A 26,558-nucleotide genomic window follows, 5' to 3' on the forward strand; every position below is an offset into this window, starting at 1 on the left:
AGTATCGGCATCGGCGTTGAAAAATCATAATCGGTCGACCTCTAGTCTGCATCACTACCCCAGGAGATGTGTTTCAAAGTTAATATTCATACAGGTCTCATATCTATTTCTGGTGCTCCCATACTCTTTAGTCTGTCTAACCTTTTCAAGTTGAGAAGAACACCAGTGCTATAAATGAAAAAGTGAATTAAGAGCCTTGATCACAGTGTCTGTGTAAACGTGACGTGTTGATTACCTCCTCTCCCTGCAGGAGGATCAGACGGACCAGGATGATGTGGATGGCATTCCCTATACTGGCATCATGGAAGATCCCTGCCACCTGACACACACACACACACACACACGCACGCACGCAAGCACACACACACACACACACACACACACACACACACACACACACACACACACACACACACACACACACACACACACACACACACACACACACACACACACACACACACACACACAGGCTATCACTGGAGCACCACACTGCTGTCATGACGTGTCACTGTTACTGTGTCTGTGTGGTGTGGACAGAGGGCTCAGGTAAAGGCTGATCCTCCCTACTCACCATGTTCATGATGGTGAAGACGTAAGACTCTACGTTGTCACTGCCGTGGTATTCAATCAGTTCAGAGTCTGCCACCACCATGGTCTCTACCCACCTTCACACAGGAGTGAGAAACACAATGAAGAATGAGAGGTACATTTCAGTGATAGGCGATGATGTCGGAAAATAAAGAGATTCCAAGAATTATAAATATTCAAAGAATTCCAGGAAAAATCCAGACTCTGGCCCAGTCTTTCATATGGAATAAAACTTGCCAATCGAATTGTGAACTCTTTTATTCTACCCGCCTATTTATACCAGCCACCTATAGTAGGGGAAACACTGCTGTGTACCTCTCTCTGCTGACGGAGCGTTGGGAGCGATGCTGAGCCCTATCCTCCTCCTGCTGCTCCCTCTCCCAGTCCTCCCTCTCTCTTTCCACCACTAGGGAATCACGTGCCACATCTGCAGGACAGACAACACAGAGATACGCTCAACACAAGAGACTAGAGGAAAAATAGGACCTGGAACATTCCTCATGCTCAAACAAAGGAAGCCATTTACAAAACGCAAAGCAATCTAACAAAACAAAATATCTTAAATTATATTAAACCAAATCTATTGAATTGTGTTCTATTCTATTCTACTAACCTTTGACCCCACAGGGGCTCGGTGTGTCCAGGGCCTCAGAGCTGCGTTTGTGTCTTTGCATTGCCGTTGTAATGCTGGGGTAGACCACATGGGGCTCTGGTCCCTCCCGCTCCACAGCACCATCAGTTGACCCCTGGACTGGTTCAATGAAGTGCGGTCCCTCAGGCAAGGTAAACAAACCTTTCTGTGGGGGAAACACACACACTGTACTGTATGTGTACACACGTGTGTCTGTGTGTGCTGCATTCGTGTGTGTGTGTGTGTCAAGCCCTATCTGTGGGATATAGACATAGAACCAATCCATCCATCTCGCAGTATGCAACATATTGTAACTTGCTATGACTAAAATGGAAAATGTGAGTCACAATGGAACATAACTCTGATGTATAATTTTCTGAGCCGTGAAAATGTCAGTAGGGTAGCTAGTGCTGTTTACGTGTTGTGTGAGGTACCTTACTAAAAGCCTGCAGTTAAAGGTCCAATGCAGCCATTTTTATCTCAATATCAAATCATTTCTGGGTAACAATTAAGAACCTTACTGTGATTAAAATGGTCAAAAAGAAACAAAAATAGCTTCCTAACAAAGAGCAATTTCTCAAGCAAGGATTTTGCAAGAACTATCTGGGAGTGGTCGGAGTGGGGAGGGGAAAATGGAAAACTAGCTGTTATTGGCAGAGAAGTTTGGAACTCTCTTTCTTATTGGTCTATTAACCAATTTGTGCCACCAGGCAGGCCAGAACTCCATCCCACCAAAACAGGATGACATTTCAGGTGGTCTGTCACGTTCTGACCAGTAAAGGGGTTATTTGTTATTGTAGTTTGGTCAGGACGTGGCAGGGGGGTATTTGTTTTATGTGGTTCGGGGTGTGTTAGTATATGTGTTTATGTAGAGGGGTGTTTGGTTAGAGTATTCCGGGGTTTTTGGGTTATGTTCTATATTTCGTATTTCTATGTTCTGTCTATGTTGTGTATTTCTTTGTTGGCCTGGAATGGCTCTCAATCAGTACATTGTTGTTGCTGATTGAGAGTCATACTTAAGTAGCCCTGTTTTCACCTGTCCCTTTGTGGGAAGTTGTTTTTGCATTGCTGTGTGTAGCCTGCATTATTACTGTGCGTTCGTGCGTTTTCTTGTTTTGTGTTTTCAGTGTTCTAATTAAAAAGTAAAAAATGAGCTAAAAGGCCATTATCATAATTTTCACAATTTCACAATATTATTTCAACCCCAGTGTGGAAATATACATAAAACACAGAAAAATCATGTTCTTTACTGCACTGGGCCTTTAAGGTCAGGGCAGAGTAATTGCCTTGAGGAAGGCATGTTTCAGTGCCCTGGGACGCATTCCCTCATGCAGTGGTTCATTTATGGGACAGTGTTTGTCTCTGAAATATGCCCTACATGTTCCTACCGGTGCAGACCCCCCCCCCCACACACACACACACACACACACACACACACACACACACACACACACACACACACACTCTCTCTCGCTCTCTTTCTCTCTCTGCAGGGCTATTAGTCTGGGTGATTATTCAGTTATCTGCAGGGAGAGTGCAATGTGTGTGTGCAGTGTTTCCACTGCTGCAAAATAATGGAGCTGTATATTTTCAAATAAGATCATCTTTGAGAACTAACAATCACCAAAATAAAAACTAGATTGTAAAATTCCAGAAACGTCATGGCATGGGGCCCCCATTGATTTTGTTATAATATTTGAGTACTCAGATAGCATAAGTACAAGGCAACATTTGTAGAATTTAAGGCAATCAAAATGTGTATAATTGCAGGAAATTAGCTTTAAAACAAGCAACATTTTGTCTCTGCGGCCAAGAGGAAGGCCTTAAAAAAATCCTACTGCTGAAAAGAATCCTAGGGGAAACAGTGGTATGTCAAGTGTATGTACGACCTAACAAGCCCAAACTGCACCAGGGTGTGCCTCTCTCCATCTCTAAACCAACATGCAAAAGAGAAGAAGAGGGAGAGGGAAGAGGGGTATGTTCTCTAAGAATGAGTAGAATAAGCTGAATGTTCTTCCCAGGAGTTCTGCTCTTCACTGTTCCTGATTCGTTTTGATCCTGTTCTGTTCTAGATCAATTAGTAGCAAATCCAACCAGTGACCATTGGAGGGCAAACATTGCCCTTCACTCATCCACTGAAGTTAGTGCTGTTCTGCTCTAGGGAATCCTGCAGTCTACCGCATATCTCTATCTAGAAAATCTGCTGTTCTCTCCAGCCAAGTTGATGAAGTAGTCTCAGGAGAGTAGGGCTGGGCTTCTAGTTGCTGTGTGCTAAGTGTAAAACACTTAAAGGAAAATTCCACCCAAAAACTATATTTTGGAATTTGTTTCATTCGTCCATTGCTGTCATAGTCCCAAAATGTTTTGCTTGTCAGCAATCAAGTTTTCAAGATATGCAACTTTCAAAGTATAGAAATCATTCCCGTGTGATGCATATGCTGGGTCAATTAAGGTGCCACCAGCCGCCTGTGCTCCATATCTGTCTGGGTTATGGATTGGAGGCTGTTCCTCTCAATGTTTTCCTCAATCAGTTATGATTTCAGTCCCAAAAGACAAAACCAGGTGGATGGTTGCAGATCAGATCCTTCAGTAAGGAATGCAAGAGAGAGGCCCATTCAAACATTCAGCCTGACTCAGCCGTGATCTGCATATAGAATACAGATACAGAGTCCCTGGAGGGATCAAAGCATGTTCCTACCTGTAGTCCTTAAACTACCGTCCACAAGCTGACAAGGTGTCGTATTACACTAATAACATTCTACAACATAGAACATGAAAGGACAAACAAAAAAACTTTGTTCCTCATTCAAAGTGCATTTAATGTACTTTCAGAGAACCTAAGGAAACAAACATGGATATTGAGAACAAACAAACAAAGAGCTCTACTCAGAACGACCAAAACCAATTAGGACAGAATGGGATCAGATTATTACAAAGGCCTTTGTGGTGCATTCTAAATCCCCTAAATTCTGCTAACAGACTGCCTTCTCTAAGCCTCCTCCTCCTCCTCCTCCTCCTCCTCACCTGTGGGTATCTGAGAGGAAGTGTGTTTGAATGTGAGGTGACAGCCAGAGCGAGGGTAGGCTGTAATAACATAGGTCTCTCTCTCTCTGTGTGTGTGTGTGTGTGTGTGTGTGTGTGTGTGTGTGTGTGTGTGTGTGTGTGTGTGTGTGTGTGTGTGTGTGTGTGTGTGTGTGTGTGTGTTAAATACAGAAGCCATGTGGAACTGCTTTAGCTCTGTTTACTGCTTCTGCTGGACTTTGGATTGCAGGCCAAGAGGACTTGGAGTGAGTTTCCTCCTGCCTGTTGTAACACAGAGTGAGTCTGTGGCCTTCCACTCCTTACTGGGACACATGGGGAGGGGAGGTGTGGATTGTGTGATGAGTAATCACACAACAGCTCACCATAATGATTCCAACCACTAACACAAACAGACCAAAAAATACAATTTTTAGAGTACTTTAATGACATCTGCTCTCTTTTGCACACATGCAGAAGATAAGAAGTTGGACTACATGCAGAGTCATTTTCAAGTTCTTGTCAAATTATTATGTGAGTGGGATCTTTACATGGCTTCAGAGGTATCATTATTTTCCATCGGGACAGTGTGAGGAGATATGCATTTCACAAAAGATAATGTACTGAAATAATGGCACTGAACGTGCAACTACTAATTCCTTCTAGTGCCTCGGGGCAACCAACTCCTCCATTGAAAAAGCGTTGGGTTTGGTCTGACTGCAGCGCTTGAATACAGAAACAAAGAAGAAATGGGAGCACTGTACCATCCAAAGATTCCAACGTCCTGTGACATTATTATGGAAGACAACTTCAGCATTTTATATGAGAACACCATCAACTGCTAGTCCTTTCAAATCCAGCTCACCAGAGATAGTGCTGTACATTATCATGATTGGTAGTCATGTCTTTATCCTTTCTGTTTGGATGAGCCCATTTCACCTTATCTGGTCTTTATTTACTCTCCCAGGAGTGTGCTGGAATCAGAGGTTGCAGGGTGTTCACTTGGTAACAATAACCACGCTGTGGCTTATTGCATTCCAGAGGCATGCCCGTGTGCTGTCGCCTGGGTTTACTCCCACTCCATGCCAAGCTACAGATGTAGCATCTTAATTTGAGCCAGTTTGCTGCAGCAGGAAAATAATCCTAAAGCAACAGGAAATGTGAATGAATATGTGGATTATAAATCATGGATATTTTTGTAGGGGTTGATACATTTTTCGTAAGGGAAAATCTCGCCGGAAATTTCAAAGTGGAAATAACAAACTCCAACAGCCTTTTTAAACCTCAAATCTACTACAAGTTAAAAATGTCCTACAACCGGGTGGTCAAATGAAAATCCTACATCTGTACACATCAACCCTCAAAACCAGGACAACCAATGAGTGAGTCAAGGCAGGTTTATGTAGCTATTTCCTAGGCAGTTGTGTTATGCAAACATAGCGTAGGGTGATGTTTTACCATGATGGAAGTGTTCACTATGATAACCATGAAGTAAAAAATGTATACTCTTTCATATGTCTATACCTCACACATCGACCGATCTTCTTGATAAAACTTTGTTTCATTGTATTCTTCCCTGAAATCAGTAGAGAACAAATGTACATTGGAGAAAACGCGAGTGAAATTTTTGGCCCATCATTTCATACTTGGAAAGAGTGCCTCTACTACCTCTGTGTCTCTGGAGTCAGTGACATGGCCTCTCCTGCAGCTTGGATCTGGCAGTGTTTCCCTCCCACAGCTGGCTGCCTGTGGTCTGGTCATTTACGTTCCCTCCCTCCTTACTGAGGAACACTATACTCTTAGAAAAAAAGCTGCTATTTAGAACCTAAAAGGGTTCTTTGGCTGTCCCTTTAATGTAGCATTTCTCAACTGGTGGGTCGCGACCCAAAAGATTTTCTGAGGGTGTCTGAGTAAAACAAAAAATTCTAATAATTATGTAGAAATACTCCAGTCTGAACTTAAATGGCTTAAACCAGGTAGAATATGTGTAGAATTACAATGAACATACATTTATAAATAATTTAATCTCTGAACAATTTTACTTCAATCACGGTATTTTCAATATAGAGCCATTAGCAGCGCTATTTTGGTAGATTTTTTGGTCTCAAACCAGTGAATTTATTAACATTCTTCATCGAGAATAGGGGCAAAAATGTATTATTGACAATGAAAGAGGTGGGAATGTTATTCCCTTGTCATACAATTGTTACAATTACTATTGATATAGCATTAAAAATTGTTCTCCAGATTTTATTTTGCTGATTCCTTTTCGTGATGCGAATATTGGGTTGCAGCAGAGACAACCTGGTTCAATTTGGGTCATGAGGCAAAACCATTTGAGAACCACTGCTTTAAATAACCCTTTTTGGTTCTACATGGAACCTAAAAGGTTTCCATCTGGAAGAAAAAAGGGGATAGCCGCAGAACCCTTTTGGAACACTTTTTTCTAGTAGTGTATAGTAGATTGGTCCTATGGTCATACACTGACCTCCCCTCTTACTGGGAGGATTAGTACAATGGTGGGTTGGGACCCCTTAGTTGTGGCTGAAGACTGGGTGTAGACAATGACGAAAGTTGCACATACTATATTACTGGTCCAGTCACGTAAAAAAAAGGTAATAAAATGACATTCATGATCCGTTAGTCTGGACACTGTTAATGTTGTGGTTGTGCACCTTCAGCTCATACTCTACTACTTTGGGTAAAGCTTTTACTGTACAGATGTACGATCTTAATTTGATTACCCTGTTGCAGGAGAACATTCGGAAATGTAAAACTTTTAGTGTGTTTGGGTTTCAAAAGGCTTTCTGAAGATTGTAATTTCCACTTTGACATTTTTGACTTCATTTTCCTTTACCAATGTAATCAACCACTACAAAAACGTCCATTAATTATAATCCAGATAATACTTCAAATGTCCTCTTATTGCAGGATTATTTTAAGATCCTAGATACAGTACCAGTCAAAAGTTTGGACACACCTACTCATTCAAAGGTTTTTCTTTATTTGTACTATTTTCTACATTGCAGAATAATAGTGAAGACATCAAAACAAATCCTAATATATTTTATAGACTGCACTTGAAGAAACTTTCAAAGTTTTTGAAATTTTCCGGGTTTGACTGACCTTCATGTCTTAAAATAATGATGGACTGTCATTTCTCTTTGCTTATTTGAGCTTTTCTTGGCATAATATGGACATGGTCTTTTACCAAATAGGGCTATCTTCTGTATACCACCCCTACCTTGTCACAACTGATTGGCTCAAATGCATTAAGAAGGAAAGAAATTCCACAAATTAACTTTTGACAAGCCACACCTGTTAACTGAAATGCATTCCAGGTGACTACATGAAGCTGGATGAGAGTATGCCAAGAGTGTGCAAAGCTGTCGTCAAGGTAAAGGTTGGCTACTTTGAAGAATCTAAAATCTAAAATATATTTTGATTTGTTTAACACTTTTTTGGTTACTACTTGATTCCATATGTGTTATTTCATAGTTTTGATGTCTTCACTATTATTCTGCAATGTAGAAAATAGCAAAATAAAGAAAAACCCTTGAATGAGTAGGTGTGTCCAAACTGTTGACTGGTACTGTATGTACATTATGCTTATAGCTTTTTTGTGTGTGCACCCTGTCGGTCCACCAACAATACTGTCCCGTTGACCATTTTAGGGGGTAAGTGCCTCAGTTAATGTCACAAGAAAATATTTGGCATAGGTCCTAAGATCCTCAAAAAGTTCTACAGCTGCACCATCGAGAGTGTCCTGACAGGTTGCATCACTGCCTGGTATGGCAACTGCCCAGCCTCCGACCGCAAGGCACTACAGAGGGTAGTGCGTACGGCCCAGTACATCACTTTGGCCAAGCTTCCTGACATTCAGGACCTCTATACTAGGTGGTGTCAGAGGAAGGCCCTAAAAATGGTCAAAGACTCTAGTCACCCAAGTCATAGACTGTTCTCTCTGTTACCGCATTGCAAGTGGTACCGGAGTGCCAAGTCTAGGCCCAAGAGGCTTCTAAACAGCTTTCACCCCCAAGACTCCTGAACATCTAATCAAACGGCTACCCAGACTATTTGCATTGCCCCCCCCCTCCCTCTTTTACGCTGCTGCTACTCTCTGTTATTATCTATGCATAGTCACTTTAATAACTCTACCTCTACCTTAGCTCGGACCTTAGCTCGGACAACACCTGCCAGTCTTGCACAGCGCGATATCAACACAGAGCATATCGGACTGCTTCTCTCTACCATATCACCGGATTCCTGCAACCCACCTCACCCAATGTGGTACGGATCTGTTATTTTTATTCCTTATAACTGGAACTTCCATCAGGAGCAAGCCAGCTAACTAGCTACTAGTCTTTGTTAGCCACGGCTAGTGGTCCTCGCCTTTTTTCCCCAAAATCAGCCAGCCTTAGCTTGGACAATCACCTGCCAGTCTGCACAGCACGATATCAACCCAGAGCATATCGGACTACTTCTCTCTACCATATCACCGGATTCAAGCCGCTCTGGATCATTACACCGGATCATTACTCCGGATCATCGCAGCTAGCTAGCTGAAAATGTGTGGCTACTGTTAGCTAATGCCTCTGTCCCGAAGCAAGCACCAGCTAGCCTTGAGCTAGCCTCGAGCTAGGCCCATATATCAGCTAATTCTAGGGCTACAATACCTCCTCTGCCAATTGGCCTGGACCCTTTATTGTCGACACGGAGCCCCGCCGATCCATCACAATTGGACTGCCGACGTGATCGCCTGATGTGGTCTCAACAGGCTATTCTGTTACGATATCGCCGAAGAACCATCTACAAGCCTCGGCCCGCTAGCTTTTTCTAGACGCTGTGTCCCCTGCTCGCCCAGCGTAGTAATGACTACCGAACAGCACCTTGACTCACCGATTGCTACTCTTTTGACACTATGATCACTCGGCTACACAGCTGATGCCCCCTGGACTGTTTCAATAACAAGGTACTTCATTCTGTTTACCTGTCGGCCCCAGCCTCGATCTCAGGTCCTGTATGTACCTAACTGACCCGCTCTGCCCATTCATCGCCATTTACCCGTTGTTGTCTTAGCTCTCCTGATCAACTCCTGTGATTGCTTTATGCCTCTCTCTAATGTCAATATGCCTTGTCTACTGCTATCTTGGCTAGTTTTTATTGTTTTACTTCACTGTAGAGCCCTCAGTCCCACTCAAAATGCCTTAGATAGCTCTTTCGTCCCACCCCATACACCTGCGGAGACCTCACCTATGTTAATTGATGCCTCCAGAGATGAAACCGCTTTCATCGACACAACGCATAGGTTTACCTCCACTGTACTCACATCCTACCATACCCTTGTCAGTACATTATGCCTTGAATCTATTCTACAACACCCAGAAATCTGCTCCTTTGATTCTCTGTCCCCAACGCACCAAACGACCAGTTCTTATAGCCTTTAGCCGTACCCTTATCCTACTCCTCCTCTGTTCCTCTGGTGATGTAGAGGTTAACCCAGGCCCTGTAGCCCCCAGTTCCACTCCTATTCCCCAGGCGCTATCTTTTGTTGACTTCTGTAACCGTAAAAGCTTTGGGTTCATGCATGTTAACTTCAGAAGCCTCCTCCCTAAGTTTGTTTTATTCACTGCTTTAGCACACTCCGCCAACCCTGATGTCCTAGCTGTGTCTGAATCCTGGCTTAGGAAGGCCACCAAAAATTCTGAAATTTCCTTCCCCAACTACAACATTTTCCACCAAGATAGAACTGCCAAAGGGGGTGGAGTTGCAATCTACTGCAGAGAGAGCCTGCAGAGTTCTGTCATGCTATCCAGGTCTGTGCCCAAACAGTTCGAGCTTCTACTTTTAAAAATCCACCTTTCCAAAAATAAGGCTCTCACTGTTGCCACTTGTTACATACCCCCCTCAGCCCCTAGCTGTGTCCTGGACACAACATGTGAATTAATTGCCCCCCATTTATCTTCAGAGTTTGTACTGTTAGGTGACCTAAACTGGGATATGCTTAATACACCGGCCGTCCTACAATCTAAGTTAGATGCCCTCAATCTCACCCAAATTATCATGGAACCTACCAGGTACAACCCCAAATCCGTAAACTCGGGCACCCTCATAGATATCATCCTGACCAACCTGCCCTCTAAATACTTCAACCAGGATCTCAGAGATCCAACGCCTCATTGGCTGCGCCCGTAATGGGTCTGCGGTCAAACGACCACCCCTCATCACTGTCAAACGCTCCTTAAAACACTTCAGCGAGCAGGCCTTTCTAATCGACCTGGCCCGGGTATCCTGGAAGGATATTGACCTCATTCTGTCAGTAGAGGAAGTCTGGTTATTCTTTAAAAGTGCTTTCCTCACCATCTTAAATATGCATGCCCCATTCAAAAAAATTTTGAACCAGGAACAGATATAGCCCTTGGTTCACTCCAGACCTGACTGCCCTTGACCAGCACAAAAACATCCTGTTGCATACTGCATTAGCATCGAATAGCCCCCGCGATATGCAACTTTTCAGGGAAGTTAGGAACCAATATACACTGGCAGTTAGGAAAGCAAAGGCTAGCTTTTTCAAACAGAAATTTGTATCCTGAGCACAAACTCCAAAAAGTTCTGGGACACTGTGAAGTCCATGGAGAACAAGAGCACCTCCTCCCAGCTGCCCACTGCACTGAGGCTAGGAAACACTGTCACCACTGATAAATCCATGATAATTTAGAATTTCAATAAGCATTTTTCTACGGCTGGCCTTGCTTTCCACCTGGCTACCACTGCCCTGATCAACAGCTCTGCACCCCACACAGCAACTTTCCCAAGCCTCCCCCATTTCTCCTTCACCCAAATCCAGATAGCTGATGTTCTGAAAGAGCTGAAAAATCTGGACCCCTACAAATCAGCCGGGCTAGACAATCTGGACCCTCTCTTTCTAACATTATCTGCCGCAATTGTTGCAACCCCTATTACCAGCCTGTTCAACCTCTCTTTCGTATCGTCTGAGATCCCCAAAGATTGGAAAGCTGCCGCGGTCATCCCCCTTTTAAAAGGGGAGACACTAGACCCAAACTGTTACAGACCTATATCTATCCTACCCTGCCTTTCTAAGGTCTTCGAAAGCCAAGTTAACAAATATATCGCCGACCATTTCGAATCCGACTGTACCTTCTCCGCTATGCAATCTGGTTTCCGAGCTGGTCACGCTCCTCAAGCCACGCTCAAGGTCCTAAATGATATCATAACCGCCATCGATAAAAGACAATACTGTGCAGCCGTATTCATCGACCTGGCCAAGGCTTTCGACTCTGTCAGTCACCGCATTCTTATCGGCAGACTCAACAGCCTTGGTTTCTCAAATTACTGCCTCGCCTGGTTAACCAACTATTTCTCAGACAGAGTTCAGTGTGTCAAATTGGAGGGCCTGTTGTCCAGACCTCTGGCAGTCTCTATGGAGGTGCCACAGAGTTCAATTCTCGGGCCGACTCTTTTCTCTGTATACATCAATGGTGTCGCTCTTGCTGCTGGTGATTCTCTGATCCACCTCTACACAGACGACACCATTCTGTATACTTCTGGCCCTTCTTTGGACACTGTGTTAACTAATCTCCCGATGAGCTTCAATGCCATACAACTCTCCTTCTGTGGCCTCCAACTGCTCTTAAATGCAAGTAAAACTAAATGCATGCTCTTCAACCAATCACTGCCCGCACCTGCCCGGCAGTCTAGTATCACTACTCTGGACGGTTCTGACTTAGAATATGTGGACAACTACAAATACCTAGGTGTCTGGTTAGACTGTAAACTCTCCTTCCAGGCTCACATTAAGCATCTTCAATCCAAAATTAAATCTAGAATCGGCTTCCTATTTCGCAACAAAGCATCCTTCACTCATGGCGCCAAACATACCCTCGTAAAACTGACTATCCTACCGATCCCTGACTTCGGCAATGTCATTTACAAAATAGCCTCCAACACTCTACTTAGCAAATTGGATGCAGTCTATCACAGTGCCATCCGTTTTGTCACCAAAGCCCCATATACTACCCACCACTGGTACCTGTATGCTCTCGTTGGCTGGCCCTCGCTTCATATTTGTCACCAAACCCACTGGCTCCAGGTCATCTATAAGTCTTTGCTAGGTAAAGCCCCGTCTTATCTCAGCTCACTGGTCACCATAGCAGCACCCACTCGTAGCACGCGCTCCAGCAGGTATATTTCACTGGTCACCCCCAAAGCCAATTCCTCCTTTGGCCGCCTTTCCTTCCAGTTTTCTGCTGCCAATGACTGGAATGAATTGCAAAAATCACTGACGCTGGAGACTCTCCCTCACTAACTTCAAGCATCAGCTGTCAGAGCAGCTTACAGATCATTGCACTTGTTGACAGCCCATCTGTAAATAGCCCATCCAACTACCTCATCCCCATATTGTTATTTATTTTTTTCTCCTTTGCACCCCAGTATCTCTACTTGCACATTCATCTTCTGCACATCTATCACTCCAGTGTTTAATTGCTAAATTGTAATTATTTCGCCACTACGGTCTATTTATTGCCTTACCTCCCTAATCTTACCTCATTTGCACATACTGTATATAGACTTTTCTATTGTGTTATTGACTGTACGTTTATTGCATGTGCAACTCTGTGTTGTTGTTTGTTTCGCACTGCTTTGCTTTATCTTGGCCAGGTCACAGTTGTAAATGAGAACATATTCTCAACTGGCCTACCTGGTTAAATAAAGGTGAAATGAAAAAAATATAAAATAAACTAACCGGTGCCCCCACACATTGACTCTGTACCGGTACCACCTGTATAAAACCTCGCTATTGTTATTTTACTGCTGCTCTTGAATTATTTGTTACTTTTATTTCTTTTTTTTTAGGTTATTTTTCTGAAAACTGCATTGTTGGTTAGGGGCTTGTAAGTAAGCATTTCACTGTAAGGTTGTATTCGGCACATGTGACAAGTACAATTTGATTTGATTTAAAGCTTGGAGCAGGGATTTGGAGATGCACTTAAGTTTGAGATGGTTAGGTCACAGTCCAAGAAACATTTAGCAACCATTAGATAACAAATGCATGGAGGTCTTTGCACACTCAATGTCTCTTTGCTCTAGCCCAAACCCATGCACTGTCACAACAGCTGCATATCCTCAAGGCCATGTATTTACACAGTTTGGCTCATTAAGTGACTGCAAACCAAACATGATTGACTGAAAGTGAGACAAGACCTTGCAGGATAGACATTCCTGATGTGACAGGAGAAAACACTGACAGAAAGGCCATTTACTGACTCTTCCGGTCATTTTACAGAACAAAGTTCCTCCTCTTCCATATCCTCTTGATAGTTCTACCACAGTAAATCATCAGGTACAGAATGGCACTCTCCCCTTCGTCTCTTTCACTGTTGTCCAGCTATATTCCTTTGTCTCTCTCCACTGACCAGCTGTTTTCCTTTGTCTCTCTCCACTGTCCAGCTGTTTTCCTTTGTCTCTCTCTGCTGTCCAGCTGTTTACCTTTGTCTCTCTCTGCTGTCCAGCTGTTTACCTTTGTCTCTCTCTGCTGTCCAGCTGTTTTCCTTCGTCTCTCTCCCTGCTGTGAAGCTGTTTTCCTTCGTCTCTCTCCCTGCTGTGAAGCTGTTTTCCTTCGTCTCTCTCTCTGCTGTCCAGCTGTATTCCATTGTATCTCTCTCTGCTATCCAAGTGTTTTCCATTGTCTCTCATTCTGCTGTTCAGCTGATTTCATTTGTCTCTCTCTCTGTCGTCCAGCAGTTTTAATTTGACTCTCTTTCTGCAGTCCAGCAGTTTTCCTTTGTCTGTCTCTCTCTGCTGTTCATTTATTTCTCTCTCTGCTGTCCAGCTGTTTTACTTTGTCTCTCTCTGCTGTCCAGCTGTTTTACTTTGTCTCTCTCTCTGCTGACCAGCTGTTTTCCTTTGTCTCTCTCTCTGCTGTCCAGCTGTTTTACTTTGTCTCTCTCTCTGCTGACCAGCTGTTTTCCTTTGTCTCTCTCTCTGCTGTCCAGCTGTTTTCCTTTGTCTCTCTCTCTGCTGTCCAGCTGTTTTACTTTGTCTCTCTCTCTGCTGACCAGCTGTTTTCCTTTGTCTCTCTCTCTGCTGTCCAGCTGTTTTCCTTTGTCTCTCTCTCTGCTGTCCAGCTGTTTTTCTTCATCTCTCTCTCTGCTGTCCAGCTGTTTTCCTTTGTCTCTCTCTGCTGTCCAGCTGTTTTCCTTTGTCTCTCTCTGCTGTCCAGCTGTTTTTCTTCATCTCTCTCTCTGCTGTCCAGCTGTTTTCCTTTGTCTCTCTCTCTGCTGACCAGCTGTTTTCCTTTGTCTCTCTCTCTGTTGTCCAGCTGTTTTCCTTTGTCTCTCTCTCTGCTGTCCAGCTGTTTTTCTTCATCTCTCTCTCTGCTGTCCAGCTGTTTTCCTTTGTCTCTCTCTCTGCTGTCCAGCTGTTTTTCTTCATCTCTCTCTCTGCTGTCCAGCTGTTTTCCTTTGTCTCTCTCTGCTGACCAGCTGTTTTCATTTGTCTCTCTCTGCTGACCAGCTGTTTTCCTTTGTCTCTCTCTCTGCTGTCCAGCTGTTTTACTTTGTCTCTCTCTGCTGTCCAGCTGTTTTCCTTTGTCTCTCTCTCTGCTGACCAGCTGTTTTCCTTTGTCTCTCTCTGCTGACCAGCTGTTTTCCTTTGTCTCTCTCTCTGCTGACCAGCTGTTTTCCTTTGTCTCTCTCTCTGCTGACCAGCTGTTTTCCTTTGTCTCTCTCTCTGCTGACCAGCTGTTTTCCTTTGTCTCTCTCTCTGCTGACCAGCTGTTTTCCTTTGTCTCTCTCTCTGCTGTCCAGATATTTTGATTTGTCTCTCTCTGCTTTCCAGCAGTTTTTCGGTCAGCAGACAGAGAGCAAAGCTCACAACTATCATTGTGATGAAAGTCAAAGTATTAATTTCCTTTGTAGAAAAAAGTAGGTTTCTTATAAGAAACATACAAGAATTCTACAAATACAGACGTCTCGTTTGTGTATGTGACTCAAGTCTTATTTCAGTCTCTTTCTAAACAGCAGCCATAGAAGCCATATTCTCAAACTTGTCTGTGGTCAAACAAGGAGAAACATAACACTGTACAGAGAGAGAGAGTGAGAGCTGAGAGAGGGAGACGGAGAGTGGTAGAAGTAGGGTGAGCGGGGAGAGAGAGGGAGAGATCGTGCAAGAGGGACAGAGTCTCCCAGTATAGGCTGAGAGGAGGCAGCATGCAGCCGCAATCATTTGTGGGCCATGGAGCTAAAGTATTTCTGCAAACAGTCTCAGGAAATCTGTGGAGGCTGGACCAACAGACAGGGTACTGTCAGTCTAAAGGGGGGTTTGCTCAGCAGCCTGTGACCAGCCATACAACATACCAATTCCTCTGATGCTTCTCTCCTGTATATTTTAGTAATGGTCTGATGCTTCTCTCCTGTATATTTTAGTACTGGTCTGATGCCTCTCTCCTGTATATTTTAGTACTGGTCTGATGCCTCTCTCCTGTATATTTTAGTACTGGTCTGATGTCTCTCTCCTGTATATTTTAGTACTGGTCTGATGCCTCTCTCCTGTATATTTTAGTACTGGTCTGATGCTTCTCTCCTGTATATTTTAGTACTGGTCTGATGCCTCTGTCCTGTATATTTTAGTACTGGTCTGATGCTTCTCTCCTGTATATTTTAGTACTGGTCTGATGCCTCTCTCCTGTATATTTTAGTACTGGTCTGATGCCTCTCTCCTGTATATTTTAGTACTGGTCTGATGCCTCTCTCCTGTATATTTTAGTACTGGTCTGATGCCTCTCTCCTGTATATTTTAGTACTGGTCTGATGCCTCTCTCCTGTATATTTTAGTACTGGTCTGATGCCTCTGTCCTGTATATTTTAGTACTGGTCTGATGCTTCTGTCCTGTATATTTCAGTACTGGTCTGATGCCTCTCTCCTGTATATTTTAGTACTGGTCTGATGCTTCTCTCCTGTATATTTTAGTACTGGTCTGATGCTTCTCTCCAGTATATTTTAGTACTGGTCTGATGCCTCTCTCCTGTATATTTTAGTACTGGTCTGATGCCTCTCTCCTGTTTAAATTTTAGTACTGGTCTGATGCCTCTCTGGTCTGATGCCTCTCTCCTGTATATTTTAATACTGGTCTGATGCTTCTCTCCTGCATATTTTAGTACTGGTCTGATGCCTCTCTCCTGTATATTTTAATACTGGTCTGATGCTTCTCTCCTGCATATTTTAGTACTGGTCTGATGCCTCTCTCCTGTATATTTTAGTACTGGTCTGATGCCTCTCTCGTGTATATTTTAGTACTGGTCTGATGCTTCTCGACTGTATATTTTAGTACTGGTCTGATGCCTCTCTCCTGTATATTTTAATACTGGTCTGATGCTTCTCTCCTGTATATTTTAGTACTGGTCTGATGCCTCTGTCCTGTATATTTTAGTACTGGTCTGATGCTTCTCTCCTGTATATTTTAGTACTGGTCTGATGCCTCTCTCCTGTATATTTTAGTACTGGTCTGATGCTTCTCTCCTGTATATTTTAGTACTGGCCTGATGCCTCTCTCCTGTATATTTTAATACTGGTCTGATGTCTCTCTCCTGTATATTTTAGTACTGGTCTGATGCTTCTCTCCTGTATATTTTAGTACTGGCCTGATGCCTCTCTCCTGTATATTTTAATACTGGTCTGATGTCTCTCTCCTGTATATTTTAGTACTGGTCTGATGCCTCTCTCCTGTATATTTTAGTACTGGTCTGATGCTTCTCTCCTGTATATTTTAGTACTGGTCTGATGCCTCTGTCCTGTATATTTTAGTACTGGTCTGATGCCTCTCTCCTGTATATTTTAGTACTGGTCTGATGCCTCTCTCCTGTATATTTTAATACTGGTCTGATGCCTCTCTCCTGTATATTTTAATACTGGTCTGATGCCTCTCTCCTGTATATTTTAGTACTGGTCTGGTGCTTCTCTCCTGTATATTTTAGTACTGGTCTGATGCTTCTCTCCTGTATATTTTAGTACTGGTCTGATGCTTCGCTCCTGTATATTTTAGTACTGGTCTGATGCCTCTCGACTGTATATTTTAGTACTGGTCTGATGCCTCTCGACTGTATATTTTAGTACTGGTCTGATGCCTCTCTCCTGTATATTTTAGTACTGGTCTGATGCTTCTCGACTGTATTTTTTAGTACTGGTCTGATGCCTCTCTCCTGTATATTTTAATACTGGTCTGATGCTTCTCTCCTGTATATTTTAGTACTGGTCTGATGCCTCTGTCCTGTATATATTAGTACTGGTCTGATGCTTCTCTCCTGTATATTTTAGTACTGGTCTGATGCCTCTCTCCTGTATATTTTAGTACTGGTCTGATGCCTCTGTCCTGTATATTTTAGTACTGGTCTGATGCTTCTCTCCTGTATATTTCAGTACTGGTCTGATGCCTCTCTCCTGTATATTTTAGTACTGGTCTGATGCTTCTCTCCTGTATATTTTAGTACTGGTCTGATGCTTCTCTCCTGTATATTTTAGTACTGGTCTGATGCCTCTCTCCTGTATATTTTAGTACTGGTCTGATGCCTCTCTCCTGTATATTTTAGTACTGGTCTGATGCCTCTCTGGTCTGATGCCTCTCTCCTGTATATTTTAATACTGGTCTGATGCTTCTCTCCTGCATATTTTAGTACTGGTCTGATGCCTCTCTCCTGTATATTTTAATACTGGTCTGATGCTTCTCTCCTGCATATTTTAGTACTGGTCTGATGCCTCTCTCCTGTATATTTTAGTACTGGTCTAATACCTCTCTCCTGTATATTTTAGTACTGGTCTAATACCTCTCTCCTGTATATTTTAGTACTGGTCTGATGCCTCTCTCCTGTATATTTTAATACTGGTCTGATGCTTCTCTCCTGTATATTTTAGTACTGGTCTGATGCCTCTGTCCTGTATATTTTAGTACTGGTCTGATGCTTCTCTCCTGTATATTTTAGTACTGGTCTGATGCCTCTCTCCTGTATATTTTAGTACTGGTCTGATGCTTCTCTCCTGTATATTTTAGTACTGGTCTGATGCCTCTCTCCTGTATATTTTAATACTGGTCTGATGCTTCTCTCCTGCATATTTTAGTACTGGTCTGATGCCTCTCTCCTGTATATTTTAGTACTGGTCTAATACCTCTCTCCTGTATATTTTAGTACTGGTCTGATGCCTCTCTCCTGTATATTTTAGTACTGGTCTGATGCTTCTCTCCTGTATATTTTAGTACTGGTCTGATGCCTCTGTCCTGTATATTTTAGTACTGGTCTGATGCTTCTGTCCTGTATATTTTAGTACTGGTCTGATGCCTCTCTCCTGTATATTTTAGTACTGGTCTGATGCTTCTCTCCTGTATATTTTAGTACTGGTCTGATGCCTCTCTCCTGTATATTTTAGTACTGGTCTGATGCCTCTCTCCTGTATATTTTAGTACTGGTCTGATGCCTCTCTCCTGTATATTTTAGTACTGGTCTGATGCCTCTCTCCTGTATATTTTAATACTGGTCTGATGCCTCTCTCCTGTATATTTTAATACTGGTCTGATGCTTCTCTCCTGTATATTTTAGTACAGGTCTGGTGCTTCTCTCCTGTATATTTTAGTACTGGTCTGATGCTTCTCTCCTGTATATTTTAATACTGGTCTGATGCTTCTCTCCTGTATATTTTAATACTGGTCTGATGCCTCTCTCCTGTATATTTTAGTACTGGTCTGATGCTTCTCTCCTGTATATTTTAATACTGGTCTGATGCTTCTCTACTGTATATTTTAGTACTGGTCTGATGCCTCTCGACTGTATATTTTAGTACTGGTCTGATGCCTCTCGACTGTATATTTTAGTACTGGTCTGATGCCTCTCTCCTGTATATTTTAGTACTGGTCTGATGCCTCTCTCCTGTATATTTTAATACTGGTCTGATGCTTCTCTCCTGTATATTTTAGTACTGGTCTGATGCCTCTGTCCTGTATATTTTAGTACTGGTCTGATGCTTCTCTCCTGTATATTTTAGTACTGGTCTGATGCCTCTCTCCTGTATATTTTAGTACTGGTCTGATGCCTCTCTCCTGTATATTTTAGTTCTGGTCTGATGCTTCTCGACTGTATATTTTAGTACTGGTCTGATGCCTCTCTCCTGTATATTTTAATACTGGTCTGATGCTTCTCTCCTGTATATTTTAGTACTGGCCTGATGCCTCTCTCCTGTATATTTTAATACTGGTCTGATGCTTCTCTCCTGTATATTTTAGTACTGGTCTGATGCCTCTCTCCTGTATATTTTAGTACTGGTCTGATGCCTCTCTCCTGTATATTTTAGTACTGGTCTGATGCCTCTCTCCTGTATATTTTAGTACTGGTCTGATGCTTCTCTCCTGTATATTTTAGTACTGGTCTGATGCCTCTCTCCTGTATATTTTAGTACTGGTCTGATGCCTCTCTCCTGTATATTTTAGAACTGGTCTGATGCCTCTCTCCTGTATATTTTAGAACTGGTCTGATGCCTCTCTCCTGTATATTTTAGTACTGGTCTGATGCCTCTCTCCTGTATATTTTAGTACTGGTCTGATGCCTCTCTCCTGTATATTTTAGTACTGGTCTGATGCCTCTCTCCTGTATATTTCAATACTGGTCTGATGCCTCTCTCCTGTATATTTTAATACTGGTCTGATGCTTCTCTCCTGTATATTTTAGTACTGGTCTGGTGCTTCTCTCCTGTATATTTTAGTACTGGTCTGATGCTTCTCTCCTGTATATTTTAATACTGGTCTGATGCTTCTCTCCTGTATATTTTAATACTGGTCTGATGCTTCTCTCCTGTATATTTTAGTACTGGTCTGATGCTTCTCTCCTGTATATTTTAGTACTGGTCTGATGCCTCTCCCTGTATATTTTAATACTGGTCTGATGCTTCTCTCCTGTATATTTTAATACTGGTCTGATGCCTCTCTCCTGTACATTTGGGAAGTGTGTGGCTTCTAGGTGAATTGGAAATAGGGCAAGACAATACACAAACTAAATGTCCTATCTCAGCTAAATAAATATTTCCTTCCTATTTTAGTTATCTGTACCTGCTTCTCAATGTGGTGGATTTGCCTTATAGTGAAGCCTTATAGTGAAGCAGTGTCTTTTAATTACCTCACTTTGTGTTAAAATCAGAGTACATAATGAGCGATGACAAGGATTTCTGTTACATGCATGAGTTTAATTCCAAATAAGGTCAGCATCCTGATTTCTTACCAAGCCTTCACAGGTGCTGATGGCGGCTGTCCCGCGTGCATTAGTAGAATCCGTCACCGTGCCGATCAGGTGACACGCGTTCTCACCTGTGGTACGGTGCTCAGTCCGGTTCACACTCCCATTTCGTCTCTCCAGAATATAATCGTTCGACACCAAATAGTTGTTGACTGTTAAATTGAAAACCAAATCACGACCCTTGTAGTTCACCTTATAATAAACACGTTCCTCCAAAGGCCCCAAGTCTCGCTTATGCCTCCCGTGCTTAAAGCGGTGTGCCAGAGAGTGGGAGAGAAACTGTCCAGCTCTGAAAACTTTGACTGGATGGACCACGGACACATCTGACTGGGACTGGAGAAAGCGACCTGAGGATAAAATAGAAAATGAAGTACAGTGGAATTATCAATAGCCTACAAGATCATTTCAAGATTAATTAATAAAGATAATTTATAAAAAAAACTGACTGCCACGCGCAAATTCATGCACTAAGCTTGCAATGGCTATAAAGTACTTTGTGTGAAATTGCAACAATAAAATCATAACATTGTTGCAGTTATTATAGCCCAGCTGTAACAACAGACACACTGACCTGATTCTGCATCGGGAGAGAGGAGGCTGCCAGGCAGCGAGAACTCGGCATGGCTTGTTGCCAAAAACAAAACAGAATGGAGTAGAGAAAGAACCCGGCTCACCCGCGGACATCGCATATTTCATCTAACCAAAATCAAGAGATTTAAAAAGATTCACAGGCATTGATGTCCCAATTGTGCTTTATAGGCGGTCTAGCGACCTCTTCGTTCCATCAACGGCCAGCGTCATGGATGATGAGGAAAACTTTATGCTGGTTACAGAACATAGTAAAAGTGTGAGAAAGGAAGAAAGCAGCAACTTTGCGTGGGAGGGGAGGAGTAATAGGCTAGTAGTGTCTCGTTTCTTGCCAGGGGCGAGAGGGGAGCAGAGGGAGCGGTGTGGTGTGCAGATGCAACGCAGTGGGAGATAAGTCAAACGCTCGCTCACTCACCCCCTGTGCTTTTAGAGCAAACCAATGCAAACTCTATGCTCTAAACCGTTTATTCAACATTCCAATTCAATTCGATGCCTAAGTAGGCCTAGAATTAGTAGGATAACCCTGTAAAATAGCTTCCTTTTTCATTTTCAGTATGCCTTACGGTCAAGTCTCTGCAGAGTTGAATTTGAGGGCTACTCCTATTCAAGAGCCAAAGTGGTGTTTCATATGCACATTGAGTGGTGTGAGTAATGAACGTGGTGTTTCATATGCACATTGAGTGGTGTGAGTAATGAACGTGGTGTTTCATATGCACATTGAGTGGTGTGAGTAATGAACGTGGTGTTTCATATGCACATTGAGTGGTGTGAGTAATGAACGTGGTGTTTCATATGCACATTAAGTGGTGTGAGTAATGAACGTGGTGTTTCATATGCACATTGAGTGGTGTAAGTAATGAACGTGGTGTTTCATATGCACATTGAGTGGTGTAAGTAATGAACGTGGTGTTTCATATGCACATTAAGTGGTGTAAGTAATGAAGGTGGTGTTTCATATGCACATTTAGGGGTGTAAGTAATGAACGTGTCCCCTCAAGACCATTAAAAAAAAAGATGGACTAGAAATTGAAGATTTGACTTGATTTGCCTGGACATGACTTTTAGTCTTGACTTTTTGGTGATTTAGATACATTGTGAATGAATTAACTTTTTACCTATCCATGTATTGAAGTGATTTTTTTATGAATGAAAACCGCATGTCTCGTCTGGTATTTGAAAAAAAAATCTTAACCGACTTGCCTAGTTAAATAAAGGTTAAGAAGAAATTCTTATTTACAATGACGACCTACAGCGGCCAAACCTGGACGACACTGGGCGAATTGTGCACCGCCCTATGGGACTCCCAATCATGACCGGTTGTGATACAGCCTGGATTTGAAACAGGGTGTCTGTAGTGATGCCTCCAGCACTGAGATGCAGTGCCTTAGACCGCTGCGCCACTCTGGAGACCACAACACTCAGATCAGACCCAGGCACAGATCAGACCTAGGCCTGTAGCCATCGTCAGGCCTAGACCCAGACCTTGACCCAGACCCAGCATACTCATCTGTCTGGGGGGCCACATACAGAGACAATGAGCCTTGTTTCATGTTAAATAACTGAGGTCTGGAGGACCTACACACACACACACACACACACACACACACAATAACAATTCTCAGTGAACCAGCGGGGTTGTGGGGGACAGAGTGAATGATGGGATGAGGAAGAGAGAGAGGGGGGAGAGAGGTGGAGGGAGAATAGGGAGGTATGGACTGAATGAGTGATTGAATAAATTAGGAATGATTGATTTGATATTTGAGAGGGTAAAAGAGAGAGCGAGACAAACAGAGAGAAAGAGCGAGAGAGAGAGGGATTCATTAGATAAAAGATGAATGGAGGTTCGAGGAAATCCCTGTTCTCAGGAAGTTCCACATAGATTTTTCTAGAGAACGTGGATCATGGTGTAGCCCTCTGGACACACACACATCTCTCAGTAAACCTGTGGGATTTTCCAGCCAGGGCAAAACAGCTTAGTAAACCAATTTTATTGAGACGTTTATGTCATAACAGCAACCCCTAGCCATTTCAGTAGTAACTAGTGCAGTGGCACCACACCCACAGCCACATACTCAAAGCTGAGCAATAGAGATGGCATTATCTGATATGACCAGTTATAAACTGAGATGGGGCAGGGGGCCGAGTTTGTGAATTTGTTGGTTTGATATGTTGCTTAAACTTCAAACGAAATAACCTATGATAAATTACGTGTCTAAACACAATATTCTCATGTGTTTAGCTACTCTTATGTTCAATTCTGTTGGAACATGGTCCTCTGCCAAGGCACCAGATTCAGTTTTTTCCCAGAGACATATATCTAAATATCCCAAATGGCTTTTGAACTCAGAATCATGCTCACAGTATTTTTTTAAATCAGTCCTTATCCCAGAGCAATAAATCTAAATACAGTGTATTCAGAAAGTATTCAGACCCCTTGACTTTTTACACATTTTGTTACGTTACAGCCTTATTCTAAAATTGATTAAATTATTTTTTCCCCTCATCAATCTACACACAATTCCCCATAATGACAAAGAAAACACAGGTATAATAATTTTGCAAATTTATAAAAAATATAAAACGGAAATATCACCGTTACACAAGTATTCAGACCATTTACTCAGTACTTTAGTGAATCACCTTTACAGCCTCGAGTCTTCTTGGGTATGAATCTACAAGCTTGACACACTTGTATTTGGGGAGTTTCTCCCATTCTTCTCTTCAGATCCTCTCATGCTCTGTCAGGCAGCATCGCTGCACAGCTTTTTCAGGTCTCTCCAGAGATGTTTGATCGGATTCAAGTCCAGGCCACTCAAGGACATTCAGAGATTTGTCTCGAAACCATTCCTGTCTTGGCTGTGTGCATAGGGTCGTCAAACTTTTGCCCCAGACTAAGGTCCTGAGCGCTCCGGAGCAGGTTTTCATCAAGGATCTCTCTGTACTTTGCTCCGTTCATCTTTCCCTCGATTCTGACTAGTCTCCCAGTCCCTCCTGCTGAAAAAAGTCCCCACAGCATGATGCTGCCACCACCATGCTTCACCGTAGGGATGGTGCCAGGTTTTTGTCAAGACGTGATGCTTGGCATTCAGGCCAAAGAGTTCAATCTTGGTTTCATCAGACGAGAGAATCTTGCTTCTCATGGTCTGAGTCCTTTAAGTGCCTTTTGGCAAACTCCAAGCGGGCTGTCATGTGCCTTTAACCAAGGAGTGGCTTCCGTCTGGCTACTCTACCATATAGGCCTGATTGGTGGAGTGCTGCAGAGATGGTTGTCCTTCTGGAAGGTTCTCCCATCTTCACAGAGGAACTCTGGAGCTCTGTCAGAGTGACAGGCCCTTCTCCCCTGATTTCACAGTTTGGCCGGGTGGCCAGCTCTAGGAAGAGTCTTTGTGGTTCCAAACTTCTTCCATTTAAGAATGATGGAAGCCACTGTGTTCTTGTGGACCTTCAATGCTGCAGAAATGTTTTGGTACCCTTCCCCAGATCTGTACCTCTACGCAATCCTGTCTCGGAGCTCTACGGACAATTCCTTTGACCTCATGGCTTGGTTTTTTCTCTGACATGCACTATCAACTGTGGGACCTTATGTAGACAGGTGTGTGCCTTTCCAAATCATGTCCAATCAATTGAATTTACCATGGACTCCAATCAAGTTGTAGAAACATCTCAAGGATGATCAATGGAAACAGGATGCACATGAACGCAATTTCGAGTCTCATAGCAAAAGGTCTGAATACTTATGTAAATAAGCTATTTCTGTTTTTTATCTTCAACACATTTGGAAACATTTTTTTTTTAAACAGTTTTTGGTTTGTCATTGTGGGGTACTGTGTGTAGATTGATGAGGGGGAAAAAACAATTTAATCAATTTTAGAAAAAGGATATAATGTACATTTTTGGGGAAAAAGTCAAGGGGTCTGAATACTTTCCGAATGCACTGTATATTGCTCTGGCTTATCCCAAAAGGCTTTCCAGGTCAAAATCAACAGTGTTTTTTTAATCAGTCCCAGAGATTACCCAAACTGACCTAAAAAAATAGAATGTGTGTGTGTGTGCATGTCTGTGTGTGTTTCTGTGTGTTTGTTTGCGCGCGCGTGTGTGTGTTTGTGTGTTTGTTTGCACGTGTGTGTGTGTGTTTATGTGTGTGTACTATGGTCCTGGACCACCAGCTATGTGTTTAGATCTTGGTTTAATATCAGACTCACAATAGGGACTTACTCACCTGAGTCTGCAGGTTAAGGTAAATTCACACACTACCAAGACGGAAGGTACGGCGCGTAATGCAGTGTTGGCAATGTCGTTTTATAGGTTATTCATAATTTTGCATTGATAGGTGTATGTACACCTGTCAGCCTTTCTTTCTCTGTCCATGGGATGGCGCTGTTCTACCTGACATGGTGAACTTTGGTCCAGACTCTTTTAGTATAGTGGTGGCTTGCCCTCTCAACCTCTCACAGATAGTAACTGTGTAAAGAAAGCCACAATAAGGACGAGCCACACTAGTGGAATTTTCTGTTTGCCTTCAAAATAAAAGTTCCCCATTGAAACATCCAAATGGATACAAATAGTGGAATATTGCCATTTTTGGACTAGATAATGGTAAACAAGGTTGGAATGTTGTTACATGAAATGAATACAATAATTAATTAATTTGACAATAAACATAAAAAACCCCCACTGTGGACGTATTAGACTGCATAATTGCCCTAGAGGGTATACATACAGTGCATTCCATTCGGAAAGCATTCAGACCCCTTCACTTTCCACTATTTGTTACATTACAGCCTTATTCTAGAATGGATTAAATAAAATTGTTCCTCATCAATCTACAAACAATACCCCATAATGACAAAGCAAAAACAGGCTTTTAGACATTTTTGCAAATGTATAAAAAAAACAACTTAAATATCACATAATTATTAAGACCATTTACTCAGAACTTTGTTGAAGCACCTTTGGCAGTGATTACAGCCTTGATTCTTCTTGGGTATGACGCTACAAGCTTGGCACACCTGTATTTGGGTAGTTTCTCCCATTCTTCTCAGCAGATCCTCTCAAGCTCTGTCAGGTTGGATGGGGAGCGTCGCTGCACCACTATTTTCAGGTCTCTCCAGAGATGTTCGATCGGGTTCAAGTCCGGGCTCTGGCTGGGCCACTCAAGAACAGGTCTTTCCTTGCTCACCTCTCCCTCAAGCTCAAACTGTTAGTGTCCCACAAACATTTAAAGAATGACTTCCCCTAAAAGACAACCAATGCTTTATAAAATGGCCTATATGGCATTGATATGAGTCAGAAACATTTATTCTTGTCAATATTGATTACAAAGTGTAAATAGGATAATTGTGGTCATAAAGTCTCATGTAAAACTGAGTTTGGAACCTGAGTGAGTCACGAGTAAATGAAGGTTGGGCTTTCATTACAATTATGTCAACAATTCATGCCCC

At 42.7% G+C, this 26,558-nt stretch overlaps 1 protein-coding gene across 1 annotated transcript in view; it reads right to left on the minus strand.

Moving 5' to 3' along the window:
- The window catches only part of adamts12 (ADAM metallopeptidase with thrombospondin type 1 motif, 12), a 50,660-nt gene extending 29,209 nt beyond the window's left edge, over nucleotides 1-21,451 (minus strand). Inside the window, exons 1-6 of the mRNA XM_014161801.2 lie at nucleotides 21,101-21,451; nucleotides 20,515-20,876; nucleotides 1,205-1,388; nucleotides 907-1,018; nucleotides 575-668; nucleotides 236-319 (exon numbers count right to left, since the gene is read on the minus strand). Of these exons, the coding sequence (XP_014017276.1) occupies nucleotides 236-319; nucleotides 575-668; nucleotides 907-1,018; nucleotides 1,205-1,388; nucleotides 20,515-20,876; nucleotides 21,101-21,218 (954 nt within the window). The 5' untranslated portion in view covers nucleotides 21,219-21,451. The remainder of the gene's footprint in view (nucleotides 1-235; nucleotides 320-574; nucleotides 669-906; nucleotides 1,019-1,204; nucleotides 1,389-20,514; nucleotides 20,877-21,100) is intronic.
- Between the last annotated feature and the right edge of the window lie 5,107 nt (nucleotides 21,452-26,558).

Source organism: Salmo salar, chromosome ssa20 (genome assembly GCF_905237065.1).
Source record: "Salmo salar chromosome ssa20, Ssal_v3.1, whole genome shotgun sequence".
In the NCBI taxonomy this organism is placed as follows: domain Eukaryota; kingdom Metazoa; phylum Chordata; class Actinopteri; order Salmoniformes; family Salmonidae; genus Salmo; species Salmo salar.